The 26116-nt window shown below is 33.4% G+C and overlaps 6 protein-coding genes across 9 annotated transcripts; 2 read left to right on the top strand and 4 right to left on the bottom strand.

The window, feature by feature from the left end:
• Positions 1 to 11: 11 nt before the first annotated feature.
• Spec2 (CDC42 small effector protein Spec2) lies at positions 12 to 7955 on the bottom strand. Of its 2 annotated transcripts, none has more exons than XM_036378011.2 (3): positions 7656 to 7955; positions 1919 to 2313; positions 12 to 1842 (listed from the first exon to the last, which is right to left on the bottom strand). In XM_036378011.2, exons 2-3 carry the CDS (start codon positions 2162 to 2164, stop codon positions 1834 to 1836), a joined length of 255 nt encoding a protein of 84 aa, XP_036233904.1. In that variant the 5' UTR covers positions 2165 to 2313; positions 7656 to 7955; the 3' UTR covers positions 12 to 1833. The 2 variants fall into 2 exon arrangements, with proteins under 2 accessions (XP_036233904.1, XP_069966724.1); XM_070110623.1 differs by having other exon boundaries at positions 7660 to 7955.
• Positions 5028 to 6635, bottom strand: Dph4 (Diphthamide biosynthesis 4). The gene is made up of 2 exons (XM_070110611.1): positions 6194 to 6635; positions 5028 to 6128 (listed from the first exon to the last, which is right to left on the bottom strand). Exon 2 carries the CDS (start codon positions 6012 to 6014, stop codon positions 5133 to 5135), a length of 882 nt encoding a protein of 293 aa, XP_069966712.1. The 5' UTR covers positions 6015 to 6128; positions 6194 to 6635; the 3' UTR covers positions 5028 to 5132.
• Positions 7956 to 9213: 1258 nt separating the features above from the next.
• On the top strand, positions 9214 to 12143 carry Cyp6d4 (Cytochrome P450 6d4). The gene is made up of 5 exons (XM_014248042.3): positions 9214 to 9909; positions 10007 to 10159; positions 10844 to 11040; positions 11155 to 11394; positions 11464 to 12143. Exons 1-5 carry the CDS (start codon positions 9377 to 9379, stop codon positions 11880 to 11882), a joined length of 1542 nt encoding a protein of 513 aa, XP_014103517.2. The 5' UTR covers positions 9214 to 9376; the 3' UTR covers positions 11883 to 12143.
• CCAP (Crustacean cardioactive peptide) lies at positions 11984 to 19159 on the bottom strand. 3 transcript variants are annotated; one of them, XM_036378006.2, is made up of 3 exons: positions 19075 to 19159; positions 12582 to 12645; positions 11984 to 12441 (listed from the first exon to the last, which is right to left on the bottom strand). In XM_036378006.2, the coding sequence occupies exons 1-3, from the start codon at positions 19105 to 19107 to the stop codon at positions 12164 to 12166; spliced, it is 375 nt and encodes a 124-aa protein (XP_036233899.1). In that variant the 5' UTR covers positions 19108 to 19159; the 3' UTR covers positions 11984 to 12163. The 3 variants fall into 3 exon arrangements, with proteins under 3 accessions (XP_036233899.1, XP_014103519.1, XP_014103518.3); XM_014248044.3 differs by lacking the exon at positions 19075 to 19159 and adding an exon at positions 15206 to 15450; XM_014248043.3 differs by lacking the exon at positions 19075 to 19159 and adding an exon at positions 13680 to 14356.
• On the top strand, positions 19137 to 20996 carry LOC106627766 (uncharacterized). The gene is made up of 5 exons (XM_014248023.3): positions 19137 to 19265; positions 19821 to 20156; positions 20232 to 20432; positions 20509 to 20622; positions 20685 to 20996. Exons 1-5 carry the CDS (start codon positions 19137 to 19139, stop codon positions 20802 to 20804), a joined length of 900 nt encoding a protein of 299 aa, XP_014103498.1. The 3' UTR covers positions 20805 to 20996.
• A 53-nt stretch (positions 20997 to 21049) lies between these two features.
• LOC106627767 (uncharacterized) lies at positions 21050 to 26041 on the bottom strand. Its single transcript, XM_014248025.3, has 10 exons — positions 25661 to 26041; positions 24321 to 24521; positions 23944 to 24243; positions 23482 to 23881; positions 22672 to 22854; positions 22435 to 22607; positions 22142 to 22289; positions 21840 to 22081; positions 21243 to 21729; positions 21050 to 21177 (listed from the first exon to the last, which is right to left on the bottom strand). Exons 1-10 carry the CDS (start codon positions 25805 to 25807, stop codon positions 21050 to 21052), a joined length of 2409 nt encoding a protein of 802 aa, XP_014103500.3. The 5' UTR covers positions 25808 to 26041.
• Positions 26042 to 26116: the final 75 nt, after the last annotated feature.

Below are 26116 nucleotides of genomic sequence, written 5' to 3'. Positions count from 1 at the left end.
AAAAACGGAACTTGTAAAAATTCGACTTCACCATTTTATTTGTGCTCATCATAAGTTACGTATAATGGTTTCAATTGCTTAATTTCGTGTCCAAATAATTCAAATTCGGTTAAAATATAACTGTTACCGGTTAATTATTATATAAACATGCATATATGTATGTATATTTGTAAAATTCGAAAATTTTCTCTTTCATGCAAATCAATTATCTATTATACAATCTCATATTTAATTTAATACAATATTTTTGCAGCTACAACTCTGCGTTTATATCTTTTTTACAATTCAAATTTCATAATATAAAAGAAGTTTACACAATTGTTGCCAGTGGGAAGTAAAATTTATCGTTAAGTTAATACGAAAATTATTAATTTGTTTTCTATATTGTAATTAGTACATAATAAATTTATATATATATATATAAATAGTTACATATCAGGATATGTACTATACGCTTGAATTATTTATTATGAATTTTTATAAGTATGTTTGTATTTCTGTATGATTGATTGTGCGTGTAAATGCATTTAGGAAATTCAACAATTCATCTGTTACCACTATTTTCGCTATTTTTTATATTTATATAAGCTTTTCATATGTTTTAACACTGTCCGATTTATGTATATATGTATTTGTATTTGTAAAGAAATGCTTTCAGTTCACTTGAACTGAAGTTTGGCTGTGTTAAAATTCAAAATTCTAGTAATATTGTATAATCCGCATTCAAAATCCGTTATTACTTTATTCACTCTTCGCTGCAACATTTGCAATAAATTTGTTCGAAATGTAAAAAGCTTTGATGTGCTTTTACTTTTAAGTACATGCGTATTAGTGCGCATAGAATTTTCAATCAAAATTTTTAATTATATATTTCCGCTTAATTTTGGCCGTTATTAAGAATGAAAAAAAAAATAAATCAATCTAAATAATGTTGCATCATTTTTCTAAAAACAAAATTAACTCATTATAAAATGAAAGGCACATATCATGTACGTAATCTCTTACATACGTTACCTATGTATATGCTTTCAAAAAGCATTTTGTTCACAAGTGTATTTTCACACACCTTACACTTAATATATAGTAAGTAAAAATCAAATAAATTACTCCTCCACTGTAGTCAATTAGTTGAAAGGCGCTTGTAGACTTGCAAATTGTGCAAACGAAAGTCATCACGTTTTTGCAATTCCTACAAACACCAACAACGGCTTAATGACATTTACTTTACTCGAATATAAATTAGCTCCTTTTCATTATAAAATAGCTTTATTACAATATTTAAATTTATCTCATAAAATATAAATATTCGATTACACAGTTATTTGAGAGAAAAATATTAAAAGTAGTATATATTTACGCAAATAAGCTAAGCATTGCTGCCTTGTTATGAAGGCTGCTTTATTGTCGGGGCAGAGTGCAAACCATTTGGAAAATGTCGCTAGGAGCTAAAATTAATAACTAATTTTTTTCCGAGTAAGGTAAATGTTATGCTATAAAAAATTTAAAATTAGTATGTTAAAATATTCATTACAACTCCTCACTTTTTAAATTTAAAGTCTTATTACAGTACATACATTATTAAATATAAATGTATTACATAATAGTTGAATACCATAAATCGTTGCGTGCGTATTTTAAATTCCTTATAAATATGTATGTATGCATACGCGAGATTCAGTTGATTGCACTACGCTGATTGGGCCAAATATTGTATGTATGTAAATATTTACATAATATCTATATATGAAGCGCCCGTGCCAGTGTTGTTCGAAAATCCACCAATAAGTGCCATACTGCTAGTGGTATCAGGAGCTTCGTCAGCATTCATCAACATCAGCAGGCCTGAAATAGTAAAATAATATTAATTCAAGGTAAAACTGAGTAATAATAAGCGTCATTAAGCATCATCTGGACTGACCTGCAATCGTATCGAGTTCATTTCGTAGCCACCTTTGCTCTGCATTTGAGTTTGTAATGCATTCAAATGATTCGTGGAGAGTTCTACATCGGCAGAACCGATATGTCCAGTGTGTACAAAATTCGTTGGATTACCGATCATCGAACGATCGATATGCAGACGTTGGTGGCGTCGCCGTGACGGTGATTGTGGTTGATGAAAACAGCAGGAGAACCATTGTAACCAAATATCGCCGGTAGATGCCATTTTGCGGGCTTTACTAGTGATGGCAGCGGTTGTGGAGGTGTACGATTTTCGATTTCCCTTAGCCACGGTGACGTCTATTTGTTTTTCGACAATGTGGGTGTATACAAAATAGGTATGTGTGTGTGTATGGAATTAACAATTTAATTAAACTGCAAATAGAAGACGAAACAAATGTTTTTTTATATTAATTTTGTTCAGTAATCTTAACAACTACTAACGGTATAGTTACTTAGTAGAGTTTAACCAAATCGTAAATGGTATGTAGCTATGATAGTTAAATAATTTATTTTTTATTTTTAGTGATTTAATTGTGTTTGGGTGTTTCTTTTAAAACGTTGATACGCAAAACAATGTTATAGATATGTACACATACATATGTATATCAACAGTTTTACCCACATGCACGGCATACATCATACATACATACACATGTACATATGAATTAATTGCAGTCTTATGTTTTCGAGTTGTTCCGCTCCAAAGCGAAACTTAAGCAAATTAAAGCCATTTATGGAGACTCTACCAGAAGCGAAAGGAAAGAAAAAATCTATGCTCCAATTAATGCGATTTTTCGCTGTATGGCTATAGTGCGCTTAACTATTTTCTTTAAACGCATACATGAGATATACCAAAACACTTTTCCTCACACTTTTCTTCCGGCGACTATACTATAAATATATACATTTTCAAAATCAGAAAAGGGCGTCCGCTACAACTCGACCAAGTGCGGGCACGCTAGTTCACAAATGTTAGTATGTCAATACAACGGCTGACACTAGTTACCTACGGACGCCCATTCAAACGCGTATTTTTTTACATTCTGTTTTTGTTTCTTTCTGCTACAGCCATGCACTCATTCACTTATGTTTACAGGCTTTTGGATTTCTTAGTGTGGTCTTAGTTGTCACGGCAGTTGCATTTCGGAGGGCAATCGCAATTAATAGAAAACCAAAAAAATACGACTGGAACATAACACAGTTTGGCCAACTACAACAATCTTAATCGGCGAGTGAAAAGTAATTAATGTCGCGCCAAACTGAAAATATGATATAGAAGCATTTAAATGAAAGTGCTTACCGGCTTCGCATGTCATAGGTTAAATAAAGCAAACAATCAACTTAATAAAATAAGTTTGCAGGATTTTTTTTTATAGAATATATAGCTCATATATTTGCATATAGACGAACAAAAATTGCTATAATAACAATTTATAATGTATCTAAATGAAGGGGGGTTTCATTTAGATACAAAAATTAAAATTTATAAATAATTTTATTTATATAAGTATTTGTAATTGCTCTTAGTTTGAAATCAGATAATCTTACACATAACAACAAAAAAATAAAATAAATAAATAAATGGTTGATAGCAAGCTGACTCATTACCGGCATTGTGACTACAACAGCTGAGAGAAACAATAATTTATCATTTCATTGTAAATATGTTGTTGCATTGCCATTGGTTTGAGCACGCAATCACGCTTTTATCGTAATAAAACTTACATGCGAAGGTAAATTCCGAATAAATTATATTCATTGTTGAGTGTAAAAATTGTATTTTGCAAGACTACAGACATCTGTCACATGTGTCATCTTGCCACTTTACCTTTTTTATTGAAACTATTTTATTAGTTATAAATAATAATAAAATATGTACAAGAGACACCATAAGACACCCTCGATATTTGCATAATTTTCTGGTATGAAAGGCACACATTCAGACACATGCTACTAAATTCAGCTTATATAATAAAAAAAAATTTTATTTCCAAACATGCCTTTGCAACTACTACACTGTTTTCCTAAATATTTCACTATGACTCTTCTTTTCCTACATTAAATAAATGTATGTACATGTATTTAACAAAAAGTTAATAAATACGGTTACTTTTGGACTCTACTGTCTGCGACTGACGCATTTACATCATATGCATGTACAATACGAAATCATTTCCGACGACCAATCGGCTGCGTCGTGCATTTTAATGAGCTCGTCGATCGCCATGGGCCATATTTTTTTCTTCCGTGCTATATCTCTATATGAAAAATATCGCAGATACAGAGTTTACAATTTTATTTGGTGAGAGTAAAACAAAAGTTATGTAAATTTTGATTCAGAACAGAAATTGGTGAATTAGTCAACTGTAAATGGAAATCAATATGCTAATATTTTCTTAGACTCAACTTCTAACGGTATAGTCAATCAAAATACTTATATTTTTTATGATTTGAATGAAATGCAATTGGAAATAAAAAAATACGCTATCAATAGCTGAAATCAAAAAAAGTAAAATAAACGACATATAATTTTTTAAAGATATACTGAAGTAACAAATCATGTAAACTTTACGTATTTAATGTTATATTAATATTTTTTTAATAAAACCACAATTATTTCGTATTCCGATTTTAAATGAGGTAAACAAAATAATCTTGAACTGGTACATACCATGGTACTACATATGTATGTACAGATATAGGTACACTCGTAAAACACGTAAAAAAAGGTATTAATATTTTTCAATTAGCATATAAACATCTGCTTAAACCGTCTATCGAAATTCAGCTTCTGGGCCGATTTCGTTGAACAAAAGGCTATAAAATTATTTTTCTTACTTTTATTTGCACAAAGTGCTTAAGTAGTATAAAAATATGAACATTGTATACTTTTTCAGTTCAAGTAAGAATATCTTTTAAAAGAAATTACAGCACGTTGCTGAAAGCTATTAATTCACATTAATATATTAATGTGGTATTTGTGTGTTCGTGCTGTTGCAGCAATTTCTGTTTAGTTCTGTTTCTACTGTTCGCATCTTTTGTCTGACTGGTTGGTATTTATTTTTGCACACGCAATAATCAACGCATTGTTTTTCATAATTTCATTTATTTTTATTATACACATTTATTTATTTATTTGTTGTGTCGCATTGTTTCATCAGCCAATCCGTGACAGTACACATTTTATGCGTTCAAGTCAATACGATCATCAAAGAACATTCACTACATTCGACAAGCACTTCGCCATCCCCATCGTCGGCGGCGTTGTCGTCGCCATCGCGATTGGCGTCTTCACAAACACCAGCTCTTACACTTTTACTGTTGTTGCCACATATCGATGTAGACGAAATTTCTGCGCCACTGTCAGCAGCTGCTTCAATATTCTTATCGTGGTTATATTGTTTTTGTTGCTGCAGTTTTTGCTCTTCCGACGTTTTACTGGCACTATGCATGTTAGTCGAACGCTTCTGGTTGCGGTTGAGTATTTCACTGTCCACTGACTCATCAACAATATACTGACCACCACATCGGCAATCATATGTATAGTACCAATACATGTTACCCGCAGCAGACTTGCCCCCTATCTCGTCTACGCATGCAACTTCACTATCACTGTCACTGCCACTGTCACTTCCACTATTTGTTGTTGTGGTGGCGGCACAGCATTTCATGTCGTCAAGCGTTAAGCGCGCAAAGATATTACTGTGCATTTGGAATTTTTTCAACAACAATTCAGCATCGTACTGTCGTCGCTTTACGGGGTCTTTGAGCGTATTCCAAGCTTCATTTATGGCTACAAATTCTTCACTGTTATGTTCTGAAGCTGCCGAAATTGAGATTTCGGCATTTGGGTCAACAGTAGCAGGCGTAATGACCGCCGCATTATTAGTTATGGTTGTGGCATTATCACCATTAGTACTGGTTGTATTTGTTGTATTGGTATCTGTATTATATATATGTTGTAATTTATCGGGATGACATTGTAGAATCATTTGTTTATAATTGCGGCGCAGCTCTTCTAAGCTTGCCGTTGGTGTGGATTTTAAAATTTCATAGAAATTCTTCGTTGACATTATCGTTGCTGCGTAACTTTTATATTTTCCAGAACGAATACAATAATTATATATAAAAAATTTTAGTCATACACATCAACACATCTAGTTTCTATTCAATGATTTATTTATGGTCTGCAAGCATAAAAAATTATATGTATACAAATTTAGTATATTTGATAATTTTAATATATACTTACTTTTAAATGTTGCATGAAATGATATTTATAAAATTAAGGGAAAAACCACAGTTATAAAAATAAAATATCTTCGTTTCTGAGCATTACATACAAATGTCGTCGTACGACATGACTCACAAGGACACACCCTTTGTCAAAAACGAATATTAAATAATTATAATTGAAATGTATATGGAAATTATCTTACGATGTACCTACTCTTTTACTTTGCCCGTCACACTTAAGCAAGACAGTCAATGCTGACACTCCTTATTAAAAAATTTAATACAAAAGCATAAAGTGGCTAGCAAAGAAATGAACGTGGTTTATTGATCACGAGGCTTGAAAGAGTGCAAGTCATTGGTAGTATATGAAGAACCACCAGACAACGATGAGACAGGTGTAATAGGGAATGCTTGAAAATCTAAAGTTTCTTAAAATTATCTGACATTCATATCACACAACTTATTTTAAGACCGAACAAGAGAGTCAGCCTTTAGAATTTACATGACAATAACGAATCAGATACATATGTACCTATACTATACTTAAAATTATTTGAAAACCACATATGTATAACCGCAAAATGTTTACTTATTTTTAAAACTATACAAAGTTTCTTTAATAAGATGTATTATAATAAGTTTATTTTCAGATCTCTGTTGGTATTATATTGTTCTTATATTTTAGCTATGAGAATAGCATAGTAATAAATAGTCAATAGTTTTACATTTTATTTATTACTCGAGTGTACAAATTCACTCGTTACATTTCATTTTGATAAAAAACGTAACGTGTTTACAAAAACAAAACATATTTGAAAACATGTGATCTTTCATAAAATTAATAATTGACAAACAAATATAAGACATATCAGCCCAACTCAATATAAAGGCCAGAAAATTACTTAAAATAGGAAACCAGTTTGTTACACAAAGACAACGACTACATATAAAGGTAGCATCAATAAACTGTGCTGACCCAATTCAACGCCTGGCTAAAGTAGTTGATGCGACCAACTCATATACATAAGTACACACGTTCATATGTATGAATATTAATGCAATCACGCACTAAACACAACACAAGAGAAAGGGTGGAAGGATTGCATATGTACATTGTTGGGGAAACCGCCAACTTCCTCGCTTACGTTTTAAGGCAGAGGGTTCAAGCACCCCCAAATATTAAAGAGGCGAAAGTAAAATGAACTTGGAAAGAAAGAACAGCGGTTTTTTTTGTGCAATAAACCGGCTTTAATTGGACTATTTAATGCTTCAAGAAATAGGGGAGCACACATGTTTTATTTATATAGGTATTAAATTGACATGCCCAAGTTTTTAATAAAGTGATATAACGGCGACATTAAATCGTAAATATCCAGTGTTACTTTTATTTTTTGTAGCCAACACTTATGCATACAAATATGTATGAAAATATTATATGTCATGACAATCTGTTTATAAAATTACTCGTTTGTACTTACTTGCCTTTTTTGGAAATGTCGCTGAATTTACGCTCCTCCCACAAAGATGTAAAGTCAAAGCGATTGTGATACAACTTCTACTACACAACGCACTTCTTTCCTCCGCGAAATACACCTTTTGTTTTATACAATGAATTTCAATACATTTTCCTTTACATTCAATTTTGATATCAAATCGTGTTTTAATAAATATTAATGCATTAAACCGATTAGTCACAGAAAATTTTTGAGGAAAACACGCACACAATATTGTAGTTTATTACGAGAGATTTCTTAAGAAACTGACGGCATTGCCAACACTGCTATTGATCAGCTGAAATATTTTTTGACATTAAAAACAGGAAGACACAGTGTTGCACGTTCTAGATGTTTTTAGTACAATTTGACATTAGACACAAGGCGTCAATGAAAAACTAATATTAATTTTTAATTTATATACAATTTCATTGACTATCAGCTGTACATTTAAAAATAATTTAATTAAAGATCGTCATCTAACCGTTAGCCACTACAATAAATTTTTTGACAAAAAAAGTATGGATGTTAAATAAATGGGCGCACAATTAAGCGTTGTAGTAGTGTTTAATTTATAGTTTGTTAATGCGAAGAATCTCGTTCAATTAAAAATAATGTTACATTTCGGTTACATACACCAGACTATGTTAGAAACAGCTAAATGTGGGAAGTTGTTTAAAGTACAAGGGGAACATATGTACCTCAGGAGAATATACATTGGATATGTCGTGGGCGAGAGTTTAGCAGAAGTATTGTACAAAAGCTTATGTTTCCGATACCATTGAGTGAGAAGTATGTCTTGTTGTGTGGTTCTCAGCACCAACACAACTGTCGTTTAGGGTATTCGCATATTATAAAAAAGCATTATACCCATTACGGCTTTGTCTGAAATTTGAAACTTTTCTATATGAGCCTAAGAGAGCCAGTGACCATATACATATGTAGATGCTGGCGAAGTGTCTATGAATTTAGTAGATTAGGCTTCATAGAATTAAGCGTTGAGAGATTCTCCTCTACACTACTAATTTCCACGACCTGCCAGCTCATTTAAGCGTATATGTAATTATTTTTCACTTTCTTCGACTGTTCAGATGTTTTATTAGCTAAACTAATGCAATATTATTCATGCATTACTAAAAACATCCTAAGGCTAATGAAATAAAACTACATTAGTAATAGAATGAATGATTGCATATACCATAAAAATTAATAAAAAAAAACATATGTTATTGTATTTATCACGAAAAAATATTAATGTTTAATATAAGTACATAAATAGGTTTTAGAGGCATGTGTATATTTTTGTTTGTAATAAAAAATAAGTGCCTGATGAAATCAAGCTCACAATATTTATTATTCACCGAACCTCCCGGCTTTTATTAATAACAAAGCAAAACAATAAAATCACCAACACCTTAACTCATCATTAATTTAGGTACATTTTTTACATTATCATTTAGGTACATATACATACATATTTATGTACTACCTTACATCGTTTTCGTTTATTTGTTTATAACCTTATCGACACCAGCGAAATAGGAAACAGTTAGTTTGCCGAGGACAGGGCACATAGCTAGACGTGGGTTGCGAATTTTATAGCTATACTATATATACTTGTATATACATACATACATACTTATGAACGTATCTGTTCAAAGTGCAACAACAAGTACTTCAGTATAATTCACTGAGATTTCGTGAACATGATCGCGTTACTACTTTTTCTACTGTTGGGTACATTACTCTTCTGTTTGATTAAATATCAATATTCTTATTGGAATCGCCGCAATTTCCCCAGTGAACCGGATACGAATATTCCTTGCGGTTGTCTAACATCCGTAGTTAAACATGAGAAATCTATGGGAGTGGCAATATATGATGCCTATTTAAAGACCAAATCACCATTCATTGGCATTTATTTGCTTTTTCGGCCGGCCGTTATGATACGCGATGCCGAATTGGCGCATCAAATACTCATACAAGATTTTACCAGTTTCCACGATCGCGGCGTATATGTTGATGAGAAGCGTGATCGTTTGTCATGCAATTTATTTTCGCTGCGCGGTCAAAGTTGGCGTTCGCTACGTCAAAAGCTGACACCTTCCTTCAGTTCGGGCAAGCTGAAAGCAATGTTTTACAGCTCCGATGATATTGGTGACAAAATGGTCAAACATCTTAATAAAATACTACCGGATGAGGGTAGTGCAGAAGTAGACATCAAGGACATTCTTGTGACGTGAGTATACAAACTTCAAAATAATATTACAGTATAATATACGTACATAAATAAATATTTGATTTCATAAAAAGTCTATGATATCTTTGTTTAACAGTTATGCTATCGACATAATCGGCTCGGCTATCTTCGGATTAGATATAAACAGTTTTGAAGATCCCAAAAATAAATTCAGATGTCTGGTACACCAAGCACGTCGAAATAACTTATTTAATGCAAATATCGCAATGTTAATATTTTTGTGTCCATCGTAAGTATCTCTAATATGAAAATATGTACATTTAAAAAACAATTTAGAGTAATTCATATGCTAGAGAGAGTTTTCAAAACCATCTTATTGTGCTTTTAAGGAAGAATTTCAAGTGTTGTGAAGAGTCTAACTAATGGCAGGTTTTGAAAAGGTTATTAGATAACATTTCGTATGCAAGTGATGCAGTCTCGCTTATATTGATTGATAATGTTTATATCAGAAAATCAACACACAAAATGTTTCAAACATAAAGAAAGCCTTTAATGGCACTTAAGAATGAAATCAAACACAATATACTTAAGTAATTATTATGTAAGATGTTTGGCTATTCTTATGAAGTTATAATCAATCCATTTATGAAGGCCTTTGTCGATTTTAATTAAATTTTTCCTGTTAAATATTATAATTTCACTAGTCATATTAGCTAACATGCTTCTCCAACATGTTTTTTAACATCTTCTAACCCCACTTTTATTATTCATTCTGAGCGAAAACAGCAGTATGACGTTTGGCCTAAGCTCAATTCACATGACTACATACATATGGGTTATTTGAAAATATTTTCTGAAATTAAGCCTTTGTTAATCAACTCAATTTATTCAAATTCTTTCGTTTTGTCCGAAAATCTATTCACATTTCTCACTTACTTAGATTTATTTTTAAAGATCCTTCTTCCACTTGCAGCTTAATAAAATACTTGGTCCGTTTGGGTTTTAAGAATAAAACCGCCGTTGGTTTGCGTGAAATATTAAAAGACACAATCGAATACCGCGAAAAACATAACATTGTACGCAAAGATATGCTGCAGTTGATGATGCAACTAAGGAATACTGGCAAAATTGCCGAAGATGATGACAATTGGAGCGCAAACGCCAACACAAGTAGGAAAAATAAGCTATGAAATAATTATTTTATTTTTGAGAAATTACTCAGGAACACTACTTGAAAAAATTATAAATAACTTAAGAAAATCTTGTTCATTAAATTTTTTGTAGCCATTGGTGATGAGAATGAATTTACTTTGGACGACATAGCGGCACAAGGTTTCATTTTCTATATTGCCGGACAGGAAACTACGAGTTCAGGAGCTGCTTTCACCATTTTCGAGTTGGCACAATATCCAGATTTGTTGGCGCGTGCGCAAAATGAAGTGCATGAGGTGTTGGCACGCCACAATGGCCAGTTGAGTTATGACGCTTTGCAAGAAATGCCGTTTTTAGATTTATGTTTACAAGGTAAGACATATTATAAAAGAAATGTTTTTTCTAAATTTACATTTACATATGTATATATACTTTCTACAGAAACAAATCGCAAGTATCCATTCCCTTTTTTGAGCCGAGAATGCACGCAAGACTACACCATACCCGGCACCAAGCACGTGATCGAAAAAGGCACACCCATAGTCATTCCACTACTTGGCATCCATCGTGATTCACAATATTTTACGAATCCAATGTTATATGACCCCGATCGCTTTTCATCTTCGAATGCCAATTATAATGCCAACGCTTATATGCCCTTCGGTGCTGGACCACGTCAATGTATTGCTCTGCGTATGGGTAAAATTAATTCAAAATTGGCTCTTGTAAAAATTTTACAGAATTTCGATGTGGAAGTGATGAGCAAACGTGAAATCATCATAGATAATCATTCGGTGGGTATTCAACCGAAGGGAGGCGTAAAAGTACACCTCTCAAAGAAAACACAACCGTTTAATTAGAAGTGCTTGTCACAATGAGTGAGAGTAATGAACGCTAGGCTATATGTTTTAAGTTTTTTTTTTTTTTTTGTTACAAATTACATGTAATCTAATAGCATACATTTAGGCGTTATAACGCTGCTTGCATTTGTTAGTTTTTATTTTACTTTGGGATTTTACTTTTGTCAACAAAAAATTGTATTTTACAAACTTTGCCAAATCGATTGAAAGAATCAACATTTTTATGGTCACACAAATACACAAAGATTCATTAATTGTTTATTTAATTTGTTGTCATTCGCCTAAACTCCTTCGACGACTTCTGAATTTGTTTCGCGCTGTCGCAGTTTCTGCATATTCTTCTGTCGGAATATCTCTTTGCTCGCCTCCTTGATGGCCTCGAATATCTTGGCTTGCGACATAATTTGTTTTTGTACATTTTCCACAGCCGGCTCGGCATTTATGTCGATTAGATCGCTCAGCCCTTCCGACATATCTTCGTTGTTATACATTTTGGCATCATCTAACTCAGCACGTTTCCATAACGGGTAAGGGAGAGATGAACGCTTTTTACCACAACCTTTGAGTTTAATCAAGAGTGTAAGGCAAAAGTAAAGTTATTTGTGTAAGTAAATATTTGTTAAATAATAATTAAATATGTTTTGTCACTAATTTATATTAAAAAAATAATAAAATCAAAATATATAATCTATCAATTACCAGTAAAAGCGTTGCAAAAAGGACGTTTCTCATATTTCCATTGTATGATGCCTCTTAATTTGTGCTGAAGTACAACCAGAGAATGGAATATACTAATAATTTATAGAAAATCTTACATAGAAAAATATGATACTTAAATAAATAAAAGTTTTTCGTATGAGTATATAGTTACATTTATGGACGATAAAAACTAAGACAAAGCGTTAAAAAACATCACCACAAGTTAAACAAATATATAATTATTAAAAAGTATTAATTTTTCGTATTTCATAATTATTGCACTTCGTATATATTTTTTAAGTTTTTCTACAGAATTAAAAACAAATCAAGTGTTAGTTAAAAATGGCAAGATTATGACTCAAAAGCCCTAACGCTAATTTTAAAGGGTTTTGGTTTATTGTTTTGCAGTTAAGTTCGCCAAAACGCTGTAAAATTTTTATTAGTTATCTTCAATTCATCACTGTGTTGATATCTCCTTACAGTGCAATTCTGTGTCTATTTGTTTATGACCAAATATTTAATCTATCCTAGTTGTTTGTTGGATTTGCCATTATTCAAAGCTTGGAGCGCCCAGTGGAAAGTTTGCTTATTATAAATTTAACACGTATTTTAAAGAAAAAAAACTATAATCCTCTTATACGAATCTGGATTGCCTGCCCAATAAAAAATGCTATCTTAACTTCTTCATAATTTTTTTAGGGTTCTTCAATTCTTAGTTTAATAGTTAATTTTGTAATGTCACCATTGTATTTGATAGACGATTTTACTGGTACGTAGCTGAAAACTCAATATCTTGATTTATTTATTTCTGCTTGAAACAGTCATCCATAAATTTGTATTATTATTATTATATTTCGAAGTTATTTTTCTTTTTATAATTGTATATTTTGTTGAAATTTCGATATCCAAGCATATATTACACGATTATGGAATAAGTGTAATAATAAATAATGATAATATTGTAATATATCTGTTAGAACCGAACATAAAAGCTAACATAATTAAGTTTATAAATGGCAATTTACAAAATAACTACAAACAAAAATAAAAAAAATATGTATATGTTTTAAAAGCTTGAATAATTTCGTTATGTCTCACATTCAAATCCTCACTATCCATTTCACTTTGTAGTGTAGAATGTAGACACAGCAGCCAAATCATGGACCACAATTTCCATACTAACATTTTTGGAAATTTGTTTCTAAAACAATCTTCAATTTATTACTATTATTTAACTTTTACACTTGGCACAATATTTTGAAATAAATTTGTAAAAATACTTTATTACAATATTTTCTTAATTCGAAAACTTATTTGGACTAACTGTTCCGTGCAGCGTTTGGCGTACAATTGGCCATGAAAGCGGATCGCTTGGCTTATAATTGGTTTCGAGTCGCCACAGAGCCGTTGAAAATGGCAACTGTATTAGAATTTCCGCCTGCAGATTGAGCACATGTTTGCATTTATTGGAAATCTAAAATATATATGTGCGTATGTGTGTATGCACACTTGGAGGCGACGGGACAGGACCGACTGCTGTGCTGTGAAAGCGGTTTTCGTGGTTAGTTAAGCAGGACCCCTGAACACAATTGCTTTCTGTTACCAATTTGCATTGTTGTTGTTGTATTTATTGTTCTTTGATTTTTTGTTGAAATTTCCTTTCTGGTTTTTGTCGAGAGCTTGGCTTTCTCGCTATATTGCAAATGGGCTATTTAAATTGCGGTTAATACTTGACAACTAAGTACCATGTAATGTGTATTTAAAGTTTATTTAAAGTGATTTACTAAAATGCTTTTGTACCAGCACTAAATGTATATGGATATGATCAAAACTACTTAATAATAATAAAACAATCATACTAAATTAAAACTGTGTTTTTGTATCGAAGTCACGTCATTAATATCTAAGTATGTACTGGAAAATTGATCTCCTAATTTTAGATTCTTCAAATAAGGTATTAGGCATTTCCCACATTCACATCATTAAGCGAAATGAAACCGTTTTATATCCGAAGAGGCATTCTCAACACTGTACAACTCTTCGATATTTTTTGAGTAATGTTTATTCAGTTTCAACAGCTTCTAGAAGGTGATGAAGAAATGTTTACGCGACAATTACATTCTGTTAATGACGCACTTATCGAAATGTATACAATAACAAAGTTTTCTGCCTGGTCACTGTTTAAATTTCAGTTATATCTTTGCTGATTTATGGTGCTTAATAGTCATTCAAATTCTGACTTCCTCAGCTTTCTTGAATATGCTCAGAGCAAGAGCCTCTGAATGACATGATTTAACACCGTTGATGCATATTCTTATATACAGATATACTATATAAGTATATTCACCCCCGGGGCTTTGTTAGCAGTGCATTGCCAAACCTACAACTCCAAATTCATATGGAATTTGTTATAAAAGATACTAGGAACTGGCTGAGCATGTTAATTGTCTTTCGTGGTATTAGTAGGCAGCTCATAGAGAGAGAGGAGAGTGAGAGCGAGGAAGTGGTATCAAAAAACTAAATTTCAATTGAGAGTTCTTCTAAAGTTTTAAGTACGGTGAGACGATTTGTTCACTTATTACTTTATCTATTCGAAACTGTGAGAAAACCGATACTGATATTACCGTAATAATTAGTTGCATCTTTGCGACCTGCACTTATTCGGTAAAAAATATCCTCGGTTCTGTTGTACACGGTTTAAGTGAACCTGCAACGTCTAAGAAAACTACACTTTATACTTTTAAATCACATAAAATATAACGATATAATATAAATTCAAAAGGAGACCGCTGAAATTCGTGTTGTTTGAACAAATTGACTAACAACGCTGCCACTGAATAGAGAGATCCCTATTAAAGAAATGATCTGTGTGACTGCCGTAATGGCCAAAACACGCTCCATACACCGGCCGGCCGAAAGCATCTTTCGTGTTTTCGAAATTACTGCTGGCTATCGTAATATTACGAGAACGCGACGTAACATAACCTATTTATATATACTTTTTCGTACACATTATTAACGTCAAGAGTGCCGAAAGCGTATTTCCGAGCACAGCGTATGCCACGATTCGCAAGGCAATGTGAAAAATATTTTCGAAGTGAACGGTTGTTTTGCGTGATCGTGTAAAAGTTATAAGACTGCATACTTTTTTTTTTATAAATTGTAAATTAAATAAAAAACTGTCGAAAACTTAAGAAAAGTGTTACCCATCTAGAAGAAAATATAGCAATTAATAAATTAGTGCGCAGAAATCATAAAAAATTAACAGAAAATCAGAATTTTGCAGAAGTTGTGCACAAAAGTGAGTAAGCAAATAAAAATAAAAAGTAACATCGTGTGGTGCGAAAATATTAATCGATAAGGAGCGTAAATATTTTAACTTTCTTTGATAAATTGCAATATATTAGAATGAAAACTTTTATAAAATTTGTGTTTTCCAAAGAGAACAGTTTCTAAGAATAGCCGTTGAGAAACAGCAATGGCTGCCGCGCCGCAACTTGGCGGTTGCGTTTCGCGCTGCATTTGTTTTCCCACATTGCCCACTCAGCGCAGAGAAATAGGTGCTAACAGAAAAAACAAGAAAGCAGTCGGTGACAATTTTCCCCACTTTCCCGTCTATAAATACCGTTACTATTTTAAGAAATATGTAATTTCTTACCTTTTTCTAACTTAGCGTATTGTCTAAATATACTAAATTCGCTCCATAGGTGTGGAAGCGTAGCCAAACATGGTACATACACACGTATTTCATTTTGACGAGCCAGTCGGAAAACAGTCCATTTTGATATGTTGTGCGCTTCATTCAAAATTCACTCATAATGCCATAGTTATTTGTTTATAAGACAAGAAAACTCGACATTCCACGAATTTGGTGTCATCACAATTACTAAAATACTTTTTACGCATAGCGTCACCCAGCTGAGAAAATGTTTTTTCGAGAAAATTTGTTTTCAGGTATAGCTAAGAACCGTGTTGGGGTGACTTATTTCACTATTTTTTGTAAGAAAATTATCTAATGATAAAGATACCACATCTAGGAGGTTTAGTTTTGATCTCTTTTTTAATGCCTCAGTTAGCTTTTGAACAGATAAATCAGCCGACGGCAGTAAAATGTGCGTTATGTGTATAAAAATTAGGCGTGGTCTAGTCTGAATATTTTAAAATTATGCTAAGAAAGTAAGAGGCATGTAATTTAATTGAGATTAGTCAAGTATTTTCGAGTTATTTAAGTTCAAAAGTAGTAAATGACACAATCAAAGTTTAATTATTGAACCGACTTATGGGTCAGAGTTATCTTATTTTAGTAGTTTAAACTAATACAGTTATTCGAGATTTGTTTCTTACATATTTATATTAAAGCATATAATGATAATAGACTCCGATCCTAGATACAAATTTATTTCTCTTAATTATACAATAATGTTAATATAATTTACCAATAATTTTGTTTTGTCTCTGAAAGTGCGGTTCTCTTTTGCTTTTTTTAATTTTTTATTATTTGAATAAAAATTATAAGCATTTACAGCACTAATACCCTTACCTACCCGATTTTTCGTAAAGCATATAAAAACTACGCTTTTGTATTGGCCTCAGAGGGTTGAGATTTCTTCTGAAAATATTCGTCAAGCAATTTCTGTAGCGGTCTCTGAAGGCTATATATTAAACTTCAACGAAAACATCATGCAAAAGTAGTCTCAGTGATTTGATACTGATATACCATCATTTTAAAAGTACATCTCCGAAAATATGGCATTCTGTATTTACTTGTATTCCTAAGTTGTTGAGTGGAGCGCCAGGGCGTATAAGTATTATTTTTTTAAATATGTGCATATGTATATTTTAAGCTTAATGGAATGTAAACAGTTTTTATATCATTTTTGTAAACATTTGCAAAATTTTCGTGTTCCATTTAAATCTTAAACATATTATGGCGTTTGTAATAACAAAATATGGGCTTATAAGCAAGGCCCAGTGAACTTAAAGTAAAGGAAAAAATCCGAAAGTACTTTATTTTTACTTTTTGTTCTTGTAATGTCAATAACAATTATTTATTATAGAGAACACTTTTTTTAATTGAATTTAGACAAATTTTTACAGCTGAGAGCTTAACAAACTAGAATAAATATCAACTCAGCTGTTGATTATGCCATTATAACTAGTCGCAACCAGTCTAAAACGGGTATTACTGAAATTTTCTCTATTTACATATGTATATGTTTATGTATATATACATACTTATATTAATGGACTATCTAAAATGCAGAATAATGTAACATCACTTTTCACAAGTTTACAGTAAAGGAAAAAACGAACTAGCGAAACGTATCCAATTGAAGATACGTTATTTTAAATTTGAGTTATACTTCCATTATATCTGATAGCATCTAAGCGTTAGATTTTTTATCTCGATATTTCCACATGTAATTGCCAAAGTTGCTAAACAGAAACTTAATTTTTTATGAAAAATAATTTCTTTGCATGTAAGAAATACTTTGCAACTTTGCGGCTGTCTTCCAGGTGCAGAAACCGTCACTTTTGATTAGTGTAATTTCAATATGTTTCTAGTCCATAATTCAGTTAGCAGCCCACACTCATCTTACGCACCTGCAGTTCAGATCGGTACATCTATATATACTAGCACACACGCGTTTAACTAATGGTGTTAAAAATATACTTCCGACTGAGTAACTTGAGTTGCCCTACTTTTCGAGTAAATAAATATTTATTCCTATTACATACGTGTAGTATGTGCATTAATTTTTGCATATTTATCTAAACACACGACTTTAACTGTCACCGACAACGCAAGGAGCTGTTAACAGCTATGCTTCATTAAAACGCTTGGCGGCTGAATTAAAAAACCAACAATATTATAAATGCCTATATTTATAAAAACATATGTATTATAGTCTTCATCTTAAGTCGATTTGAGTTAATAAAATAGTTTGAGTTATACTGAGGTGTTCGTTCGAGACTCGAATTTATATTTTGACTTAAAATCAAAAGAAAAAAGAATAAAATTTCAGTGTTACCAAAAACCAAAATACCTACTTAACATCAAATCGACTTAAGCCACTTTAACATGTTGTAAACCTTATATATGCACTGCGTTCCATACAAAATTTACCCTAAAATTATTTAAAATAACTTTCGGCTTATGTTCACATAAATTATAAACATATAAATGTCTATATATATTACATATGTATATGCATACAGACATATATAATAAGTAACAGCGACAAATTAAAGACGCTTGCAAAAATTTATTAAGATCATATGTATGTAATTTAGCGGTTATTTACATTGTAGCATCCACTTCCATGTGAACAATTATTTCACATGAGTTAATAATTTTTTTCAAAGACTCAATTGTAATTAAGTATTTTATTTTCATTATTACTTTCTTAATAAAAATGCATCTATTATATATTGTTGTATCATTTTTATTAATAACTATTTTATTTTCACAAGTATTGTACTGTGTGCTTACTTGTAAATAAAATTTCAACTGAAATTCCGGCATTTTAAATTTAATGATATTTTTAGGTGAAAATGTCAGACAACAACAGTGAAACCGCCGACCAACAACAGCATCAGCGCGCAAATGGCACAGAACGCTCCCAATCGACAGAGGAGAAAGAAATCCCACGCGAACCAGCTCTAGTACATAAAGACATCAATGTAAGTGTTTGAGGAAATTTAATAGATAATATACATATATTTATGGATATATGTAGGTGGTTGCACACATTATGTGTACTTACGAAAACCCGTCGTTTAGTAAAGGGCAGCATTTTGGAAGTTTAATTGTAACTTCTTACAAACGCACCACAGTATTGAACTGCTACGAGCTATGAATAAGTCGATTATTATTATTTTTAATTAAACTGTTATAACTTTTGAATTGGAAACGAGCCGGGCCTCATCCAGGCGCTTTTTTCTCCAATGTCCAGCTTTTACAAGACTGAGATTGAAGCATTTCGGCAGTCATAGTTTTGCCAAACCGGGCGAAATAGCCGGAATTCATATAATATTAGTGACAACCTCAAAGCGTTTTGTCGATTTATGAGGGTTTTTATGATCAATACTTAGAAGTTTTAGGCATCACAACAAGCGGTGTTTTCAGCGGTCCAAGGTAGATTCTTTTGTTACAGGATCGACCTTTTTACTGAGCTATTTTTGTTATAGAATTGAATCCACACGTTAATTCAAGTACACCTTTCCTTATACCTATAGATAAAGACTGAATTGGAATGCCTCGTCAGGTTGCTCGACGGCAAAATCTACAAAGATGAAGAGACTGCTATGGAAGAATTACACCAGTATCTGATCGAAGATGAGGGCTCTTGGGTATTGGGCGATAATTTCCTTGTTTTCGTGCAACGTGTTTTGCGTGAAGAGAACTTTTCACCCGACACACGTGTGCATTTAATACGTACATTGGCCTACGCCGCACTGAAGGATGATGTCATCATTATACTGCATCAAGATCGACGCGATCATACGCTTATGAATTATGCACAAGACATTGAAAAACATACGCCAGAAGAGCAACAGGCGTGGGCGATGTTTGTAAGGCGACTCACACAATTTATTAAAATGAAAACTTATTTATTTATTACTTAATTCTTATTCCCTGAAATTCAGATGTGCAATCTTTTTGAGAATGTCGGACCTTCCGAGTGGTTGCTTTATATCTCTGAATGGGATTATTTGGGCCAGACAATATCGAATATACGCGTCACAACCAAGGTGGCGGTGCACTGCATACTCTCCAATTGTCCACAATTGAAGAACAGCGGTTCGATGATGCTCTACAACATTGCTATAAAGGAGGTGAAGACAGTGGTAAGCATCGTGGTGTGATTTTGCGATTTACAACCACTATTAAATTCGTTTTTATGATTTAATAAATCCTTTGCAGGTCTTTGATGATATCGCTGTGGAGCTAGCTATGGCCATTTTGCAATTCTTCCAAAGCAATCCAGTGGAGGAGCAAGTCTTCCGCACTCTTAAAGCACTGTCGCGTTTTCTGGAGGTAAGCAATATTTATTCTTTTTTTTTGTTTTTGTTGCTTATGTTAACTATTAAATATTTAAGGTCTCCGCTGATGTTGCAGCTATTATCCAAATGATCGGTCCACATCCTAAACAATTTGCTGGCCAGAGCGAACGCGTCGATGAGCTGGTGAATAAGATTAGCCGCAAGGTGCCAGCTTAAAGCAAAGCTATAAAAGCGTATTCGTTTTAGTGGGTCATAAGCCCTCGCCACTGCACCTAAGTGCTGCTCAAAACAGATTTATTTCTTTATTTTTTTTATTAATTTATTATGCGTTCAAACATTTTATTGCAATAAGCACTTTTTCTAAAGGAATACAAGCAATTTTTTATAATAAAAAAAATATTATAGGCAGTTCTTTGCTTTTGGTTTTACTTCTAAACTTCATTGATCAGCTTCATTTGAATTTACACCGCTGAATCGCTGCAACACCAGCTGAAGATATTGCCTTTGTTGGCTCGTAATTGCAACCAGTTTTTTTGATTTGACACAAACATTTCCGATGGCAATTGGGTTTCTTGGGCAGCAGCATCAACTAACGGAAAATTAGAAGAAAATATGTACATCAGAAACGGTTATTATACACGACCCTCCACTCACCTCCCACCGTTTTTCGATCGTAATTAAATTTCGGCGTTTGTATAATCGAAATTACATCCTCCGGCTTGCGTAACAATATTTTGCCTACACCCTTACACATGCGCAATACCTCGTGATTACTCAACTTCTCCAACTGCTCGGCATCCAGCAGCGAACAAGCCAATATCCATTCGCGTACACAATCGAAATCATTCAGTAGTTGCACCGCACCGTTCACGCTGAATTTAATGCGTTTCATATAAATATAGTCGAGCCAAGCTTCACAAATAATCTTCAAAATCAATTTTAAAGTCACCAAATCTTTTGTGGCTTTAACGGCAGGTAAAAATATTTGATCTAACACATAGTCGACATAATCGTTTTTTACATCTTCGTCGAAGACACGCTGCTGCCAGTGGCTTGCAGGCGGGAAGGAAAGCTTGAAAGTGGCAAGACTGAGTATACGACAAACTTCGGACATAATTTGCACGCATTCTTCATTGGTTTTCTGTAAAGGAAGTGATTTTGAATTTCAATTTACTTCAAAATATAGAAAAAAAATTTTAATACTTTTTTAAGAAAAATATACAACTATTAACAAAAATCACCCTGTGTCACCTTGAGTTTGTCAATATTGACATTGATCTCCAATATTAATTTAGCGCGCAACGCAACATTCACGAGCATAAGGATATCGGTAAGATCGGCAGTTAATTTGGGTAATTTATGTCTGCTGAAGCCGGCCAGACACACACGCACATCATGCTCCATTATGCGAAAGAAGCGATCCATTTGCCATTCACAGCAGAGTTGCTTGGCTTGTTCCTTCACCCACAAACGCATAGAGTGTACGGAGTGATCTGACAATTCAAATTTTAAATCATCAATAAGCAATATCTCGTGGCGATCAGTTTACTCACCAATGCGATGTAGAATAGGTATTTGTTCGGCAATAGGTAGGCTACTGATTTGTATTTGCGCTGCACTACTTGGAAAATAACTATTGCTTAATTCTATCAAATTTTGGAAGACTAGCACCCAAAAGCTGCCGGTGTAAGTGCCGAGATGCTGCAAACAGGTAAAACTGAGTTTTAAAACTAAAACATGTCACATGAGTAGACTGTGAATTATCGACAAATATCGGTGAAGAAAATCTCCATTTTATTTGCAAAGCAGCGTAGAAAACTTGTATCCAAATAAATAGTAAATGTACCTCCTCTTGACCCACGGGCCGATGTAACTGTAAAGCTCGTTTCATTGTCGCTGGCTGGCAATTTGTTGATAATAAAGTATAACGAAATAATTGATCCCAGACATTAACGGAAACGAAATTCGTAAGGCTGTCGGCAACTCCGCGTAACGTTGAATAAATAGGTTCCGGAACATCTAATAAAGTTTTATTCCCATTCAATAGTACTTTAAGGTTTATTATTTTAACTGCATTACTAACCATCCACTGCATGATGTTTCAACCAATTTCTCATCGTTTCCACGTGCGTTAACGGATAACAGGCAAGCGGTGTATCGATCCACCATAAAACGATATGATCCAGAATAAGACCTACATTAGACCATATCAATCGAATGCCGCGTGTAACAAAATCATTCAACTCGCCGCGAGTACAGGCTTTACCTACGAGTATATCAAAATATATGTACATGTGGCTCATATTCATATCGATTTACGACAAAAATTTATGGAAAGAGAAGATTATCGAAAATTAAATTAAAGTAGTGTCTTCATCTATGATCTAAACGGGGTCTATATCAAGACTCGAGTTCGTAGCTTAAAGTTTAATATTCCATATTATATCTGTAAGAGTAATGAAAAAGTATTATCTCAAATATACATACATTACATACATAAATCCAGATATTTTGAGTTTTCATTTACCAAAAGCCTAATGTTTGAAGTAGTAATTGATTCAGGTTGTTTGAGCAGAGAACTTAAATTAATTCATTCATTCATTCATTTCACTCAAATGAATTAATTTATTCATTCATTCTCTGCAGTTCTCTGTTTTGAGTCTCTATTTTGAATTTAACTCTATAGAGGTACTCTGTACAACAATGAGAAAAATGGAATTCAATAGCGAGCTATATTTTGTAATGATAATTATGCATGTCGAAAATTGACGCAAAGATTTTCTAGTTTACCGAGTGGCCTGAGGCAGTACTCAAACTCACATCTCAGTCAGTTCTTGAAATATTCAAAACAAGCGACTTTCTAGTTTACTTTACACATAATTTTTAGTCTTACCAAAAACGCTCGGGCAATAATCATGCGATTTGGCAATGAGTTGGCTAAGGTATGCACGTTCGCGTTCCAAAAAATTTTCTGCATATTTACGGCAATTACTTTTCTCCTTTCGTACACCACCATCCATATCAGTCGCATCGTTATAGTCAATATATTCGGCGTCGCCGTGCATGTTGAGCGTGAGTATGCGCAAAATTTCCAAACTGGATGCAGTTGACTCGCAAGTATCCTCAACTGCGGTAACTTTCAAATCGGTAGCAGTTGCACCGACTGGCACCGTAACGCCAGAGGATGTGCCTGCAGCTGCAGCTGCTGCTTCAGCTTGTTCCTGTTCGCTCATATTGAAGAGACCGAAGAGTAGATCAAGCGAATTTTGCTCGGTGCGCATTTGTGACGCATGCTGGTGGAGGATAATATACATATATTTTACGCAATCTTGCAATACTAAAATTTTTAAATCACCTGTAGGATATATGCAAAGTCTATTGGCTTCTGTGGTAACAACAACGTTGGATACATATTGCTGCAGATATTCGCATTCCACTCGGTAGTGCCAGTGGTCTCTTGACCAGTGGTCTCTTGACTTACTTCTGGCTGAGATGGCCTTTTCTCACCCGTTACACTTGCAACCTCCTTGGACAAACCCTCGTTGCAGTCCTTGGACGTTTCACGCCGATTCCATTTATTGTGCAATTTCGCTATTTGCAATGCCCAATTTAACCACATGTCTGATTGTGAGGACTTCCGCAGCAATTGCTTAACCTACACAAAGTTAACCTGTTTATGTATGTATACATACTTGTATATATAAATTGATGACTTTCGTTCCTAATACTTACCGTCTGCTTGAGCACAAACATTAATTGGCAAAAGCGTCGTTCATTCATTTCCATAAGCATATTGTATTTCTGCAGTAACAAGGCATTGTAAGGACTGCGTTTGATTTTCTTATTTAATGAATGAATATCCTGGTTTCGTGCCTCGTTCTTCAGGTTCCAGTAGAGTTCACAAACATGTTCAACTTCTTCCAAAAGTGTATTCTAATTGGATGACAAAGTGAGGTAAAGCTGGTAATTGAGGTAAAACATCCTTTGAATGAAAGTCAATTGAGATATGAGTACCTAACATATTTCTATCATAATGGCATATCTTGTAACCGAAGCAAACCATTCAAATCACACTATTAAAGTCATTTTTATACCTAAATTTCAACCATTTCTCGCTATGTAAGCCTAAAACTGACACGCGAAGTAGATAATCTCAGTTATGAAGATTTAGATATTCTATTTCAGTAATCGAGGTACACCTAGCTCACCTCTGCCTTATTTATATATGTGGAGGGGATTACACAATTTATATACGGCACTTTCCGATTCTAAAGCTTTCTTGGTATCGCTCAAAAGGTAAAAATACTGCCAACTCCCTGTCCGTAGACCGCATTCGAAGTGAGTTATCAGACAAACTGACTCAATATCATTGCATTCTATAAACTATTATTAGAGGATATTGATAATTTGTTTGGATAGACATATTTGTAAATATGTTGAAGCCGTCGGTACTTCGCTCGAAACTAACGGAATAGTCTTTTTCCATTCACCGCTGGCTGGCATTGCCTCGCATTCACTTAGCCTTGACAAACATTGCTTTATTGTTAGTTAAATAGCAATATAGTTTTGTGTCATTCTGAAAACTACATAGGTTTTTGTAATTTTTCTTAATGTTCTTGTCGTGTGGCTTGAAGTTACATTTTTTGGTCAACCATGATCTACGTTAGCTAAAATTGATTTCCCGAAACTATGCGGTAACTGAATTAAACAATAACTACTAGATAATTACCGAACTCTCGATAGTAGATTTGAGTCCGAAGTAGCCCGAATCTATGCTACATATATTTTGTCAGCCCACTTTTATGCGTGTACTGGTGATAATATGTTATTTTTAAACGACTGGGGTTTCGTATTCCTTGGGTGTCGCATTTGAAACGTAAACACTCAAGACAACTTCTCATATTGTCTTCGTTCCTCCTTCCGCCTCCTCAAACAGGAATTTAGAATTAAGATAATAAAAACGGTCGCTTGGACACAATTTGTAGAAAGAACGTTATTAATACGATTATGTGAGAAATATCAGAATATACCGCAAAAGCTATTTAGGAAACCAGTTTTTATATTATACTCACATGCTCATCGAAGACGTCGACCTTCACATCAACTGCAATGCGATATGTGACACGTCTCAACTCTTTACCTAATTTTGTAATCTCCGCAAAAGTTTGTATGGGAGGCGTTGATTTGTTGCGACAATACCACTTCGGTGTCGAGCTCATTGAGTAGTTGCAGTTATGAATAATGTCACTAGCAAAGGATGTACTTGCGAAAAATTATTTATTTTAATATTTCCTTCGCCGATAAAAACTGATTTTAAAGAACCTAAAGACACAATCTGCTAACACAGCGACCATTTCATTTAACATTCGAATGGGTTGTTAAATCGATGCGCAGGTGGCTACCTACTCGCCCAACAACAACTGCCTGCATGGCAACCAAATGCTTAGCTAAAAAGGAAACAAAGTTACAGAATATGTCTGTTTTTTGGTTGCACTCTCCATAAAACTGTACACATGTATGTGGAAATC

Source organism: Bactrocera oleae, chromosome 2 (genome assembly GCF_042242935.1).
Source record: "Bactrocera oleae isolate idBacOlea1 chromosome 2, idBacOlea1, whole genome shotgun sequence".
Lineage (NCBI taxonomy): Eukaryota > Metazoa > Arthropoda > Insecta > Diptera > Tephritidae > Bactrocera > Bactrocera oleae.
The sequence above is the reverse complement of the archived record's forward strand: the minus strand, read 5'-3'. Positions and strand labels throughout refer to the sequence as shown.

What these genes read in the sequence shown, in the direction of transcription:
- Dph4 (XM_070110611.1), bottom strand. Translation starts at nt 6,014, where the DNA reads ATGTCAACGAAGAATTTCTATGAAATTTTAAAATCCACACCAACGGCA.
- LOC106627766 (XM_014248023.3), top strand. Translation starts at nt 19,137, where the DNA reads ATGTCAGACAACAACAGTGAAACCGCCGACCAACAACAGCATCAGCGC. An exon ending in AACAGGCGTGGGCGATGTTT is followed by an intron (nt 20,157 to 20,231) that starts GTAAGGCGACTC and finishes CCTGAAATTCAG; the next exon opens with ATGTGCAATCTTTTTGAGAA. An exon ending in TAAAGGAGGTGAAGACAGTG is followed by an intron (nt 20,433 to 20,508) that starts GTAAGCATCGTG and finishes AATCCTTTGCAG; the next exon opens with GTCTTTGATGATATCGCTGT.
- Spec2 (XM_036378011.2), bottom strand. Translation starts at nt 2,164, where the DNA reads ATGGCATCTACCGGCGATATTTGGTTACAATGGTTCTCCTGCTGTTTT.
- CCAP (XM_014248043.3), bottom strand. Translation starts at nt 13,766, where the DNA reads ATGTTAGTATGGAAATTGTGGTCCATGATTTGGCTGCTGTGTCTACAT. An exon ending in TGGATAGTGAGGATTTGAAT is followed by an intron (nt 12,646 to 13,679) that starts GTGAGACATAAC and finishes GTTGTACTTCAG; the next exon opens with CACAAATTAAGAGGCATCAT. An exon ending in TTTTTGCAACGCTTTTACTG is followed by an intron (nt 12,442 to 12,581) that starts GTAATTGATAGA and finishes TTAAACTCAAAG; the next exon opens with GTTGTGGTAAAAAGCGTTCA.
- LOC106627767 (XM_014248025.3), bottom strand. Translation starts at nt 25,807, where the DNA reads ATGAGCTCGACACCGAAGTGGTATTGTCGCAACAAATCAACGCCTCCC. An exon ending in TGTTTGTGCTCAAGCAGACG is followed by an intron (nt 24,244 to 24,320) that starts GTAAGTATTAGG and finishes AACTTTGTGTAG; the next exon opens with GTTAAGCAATTGCTGCGGAA. An exon ending in GAAACATCATGCAGTGGATG is followed by an intron (nt 22,608 to 22,671) that starts GTTAGTAATGCA and finishes AAACTTTATTAG; the next exon opens with ATGTTCCGGAACCTATTTAT.
- Cyp6d4 (XM_014248042.3), top strand. Translation starts at nt 9,377, where the DNA reads ATGATCGCGTTACTACTTTTTCTACTGTTGGGTACATTACTCTTCTGT. An exon ending in GAGCGCAAACGCCAACACAA is followed by an intron (nt 11,041 to 11,154) that starts GTAGGAAAAATA and finishes AATTTTTTGTAG; the next exon opens with CCATTGGTGATGAGAATGAA. An exon ending in TTTAGATTTATGTTTACAAG is followed by an intron (nt 11,395 to 11,463) that starts GTAAGACATATT and finishes TACTTTCTACAG; the next exon opens with AAACAAATCGCAAGTATCCA.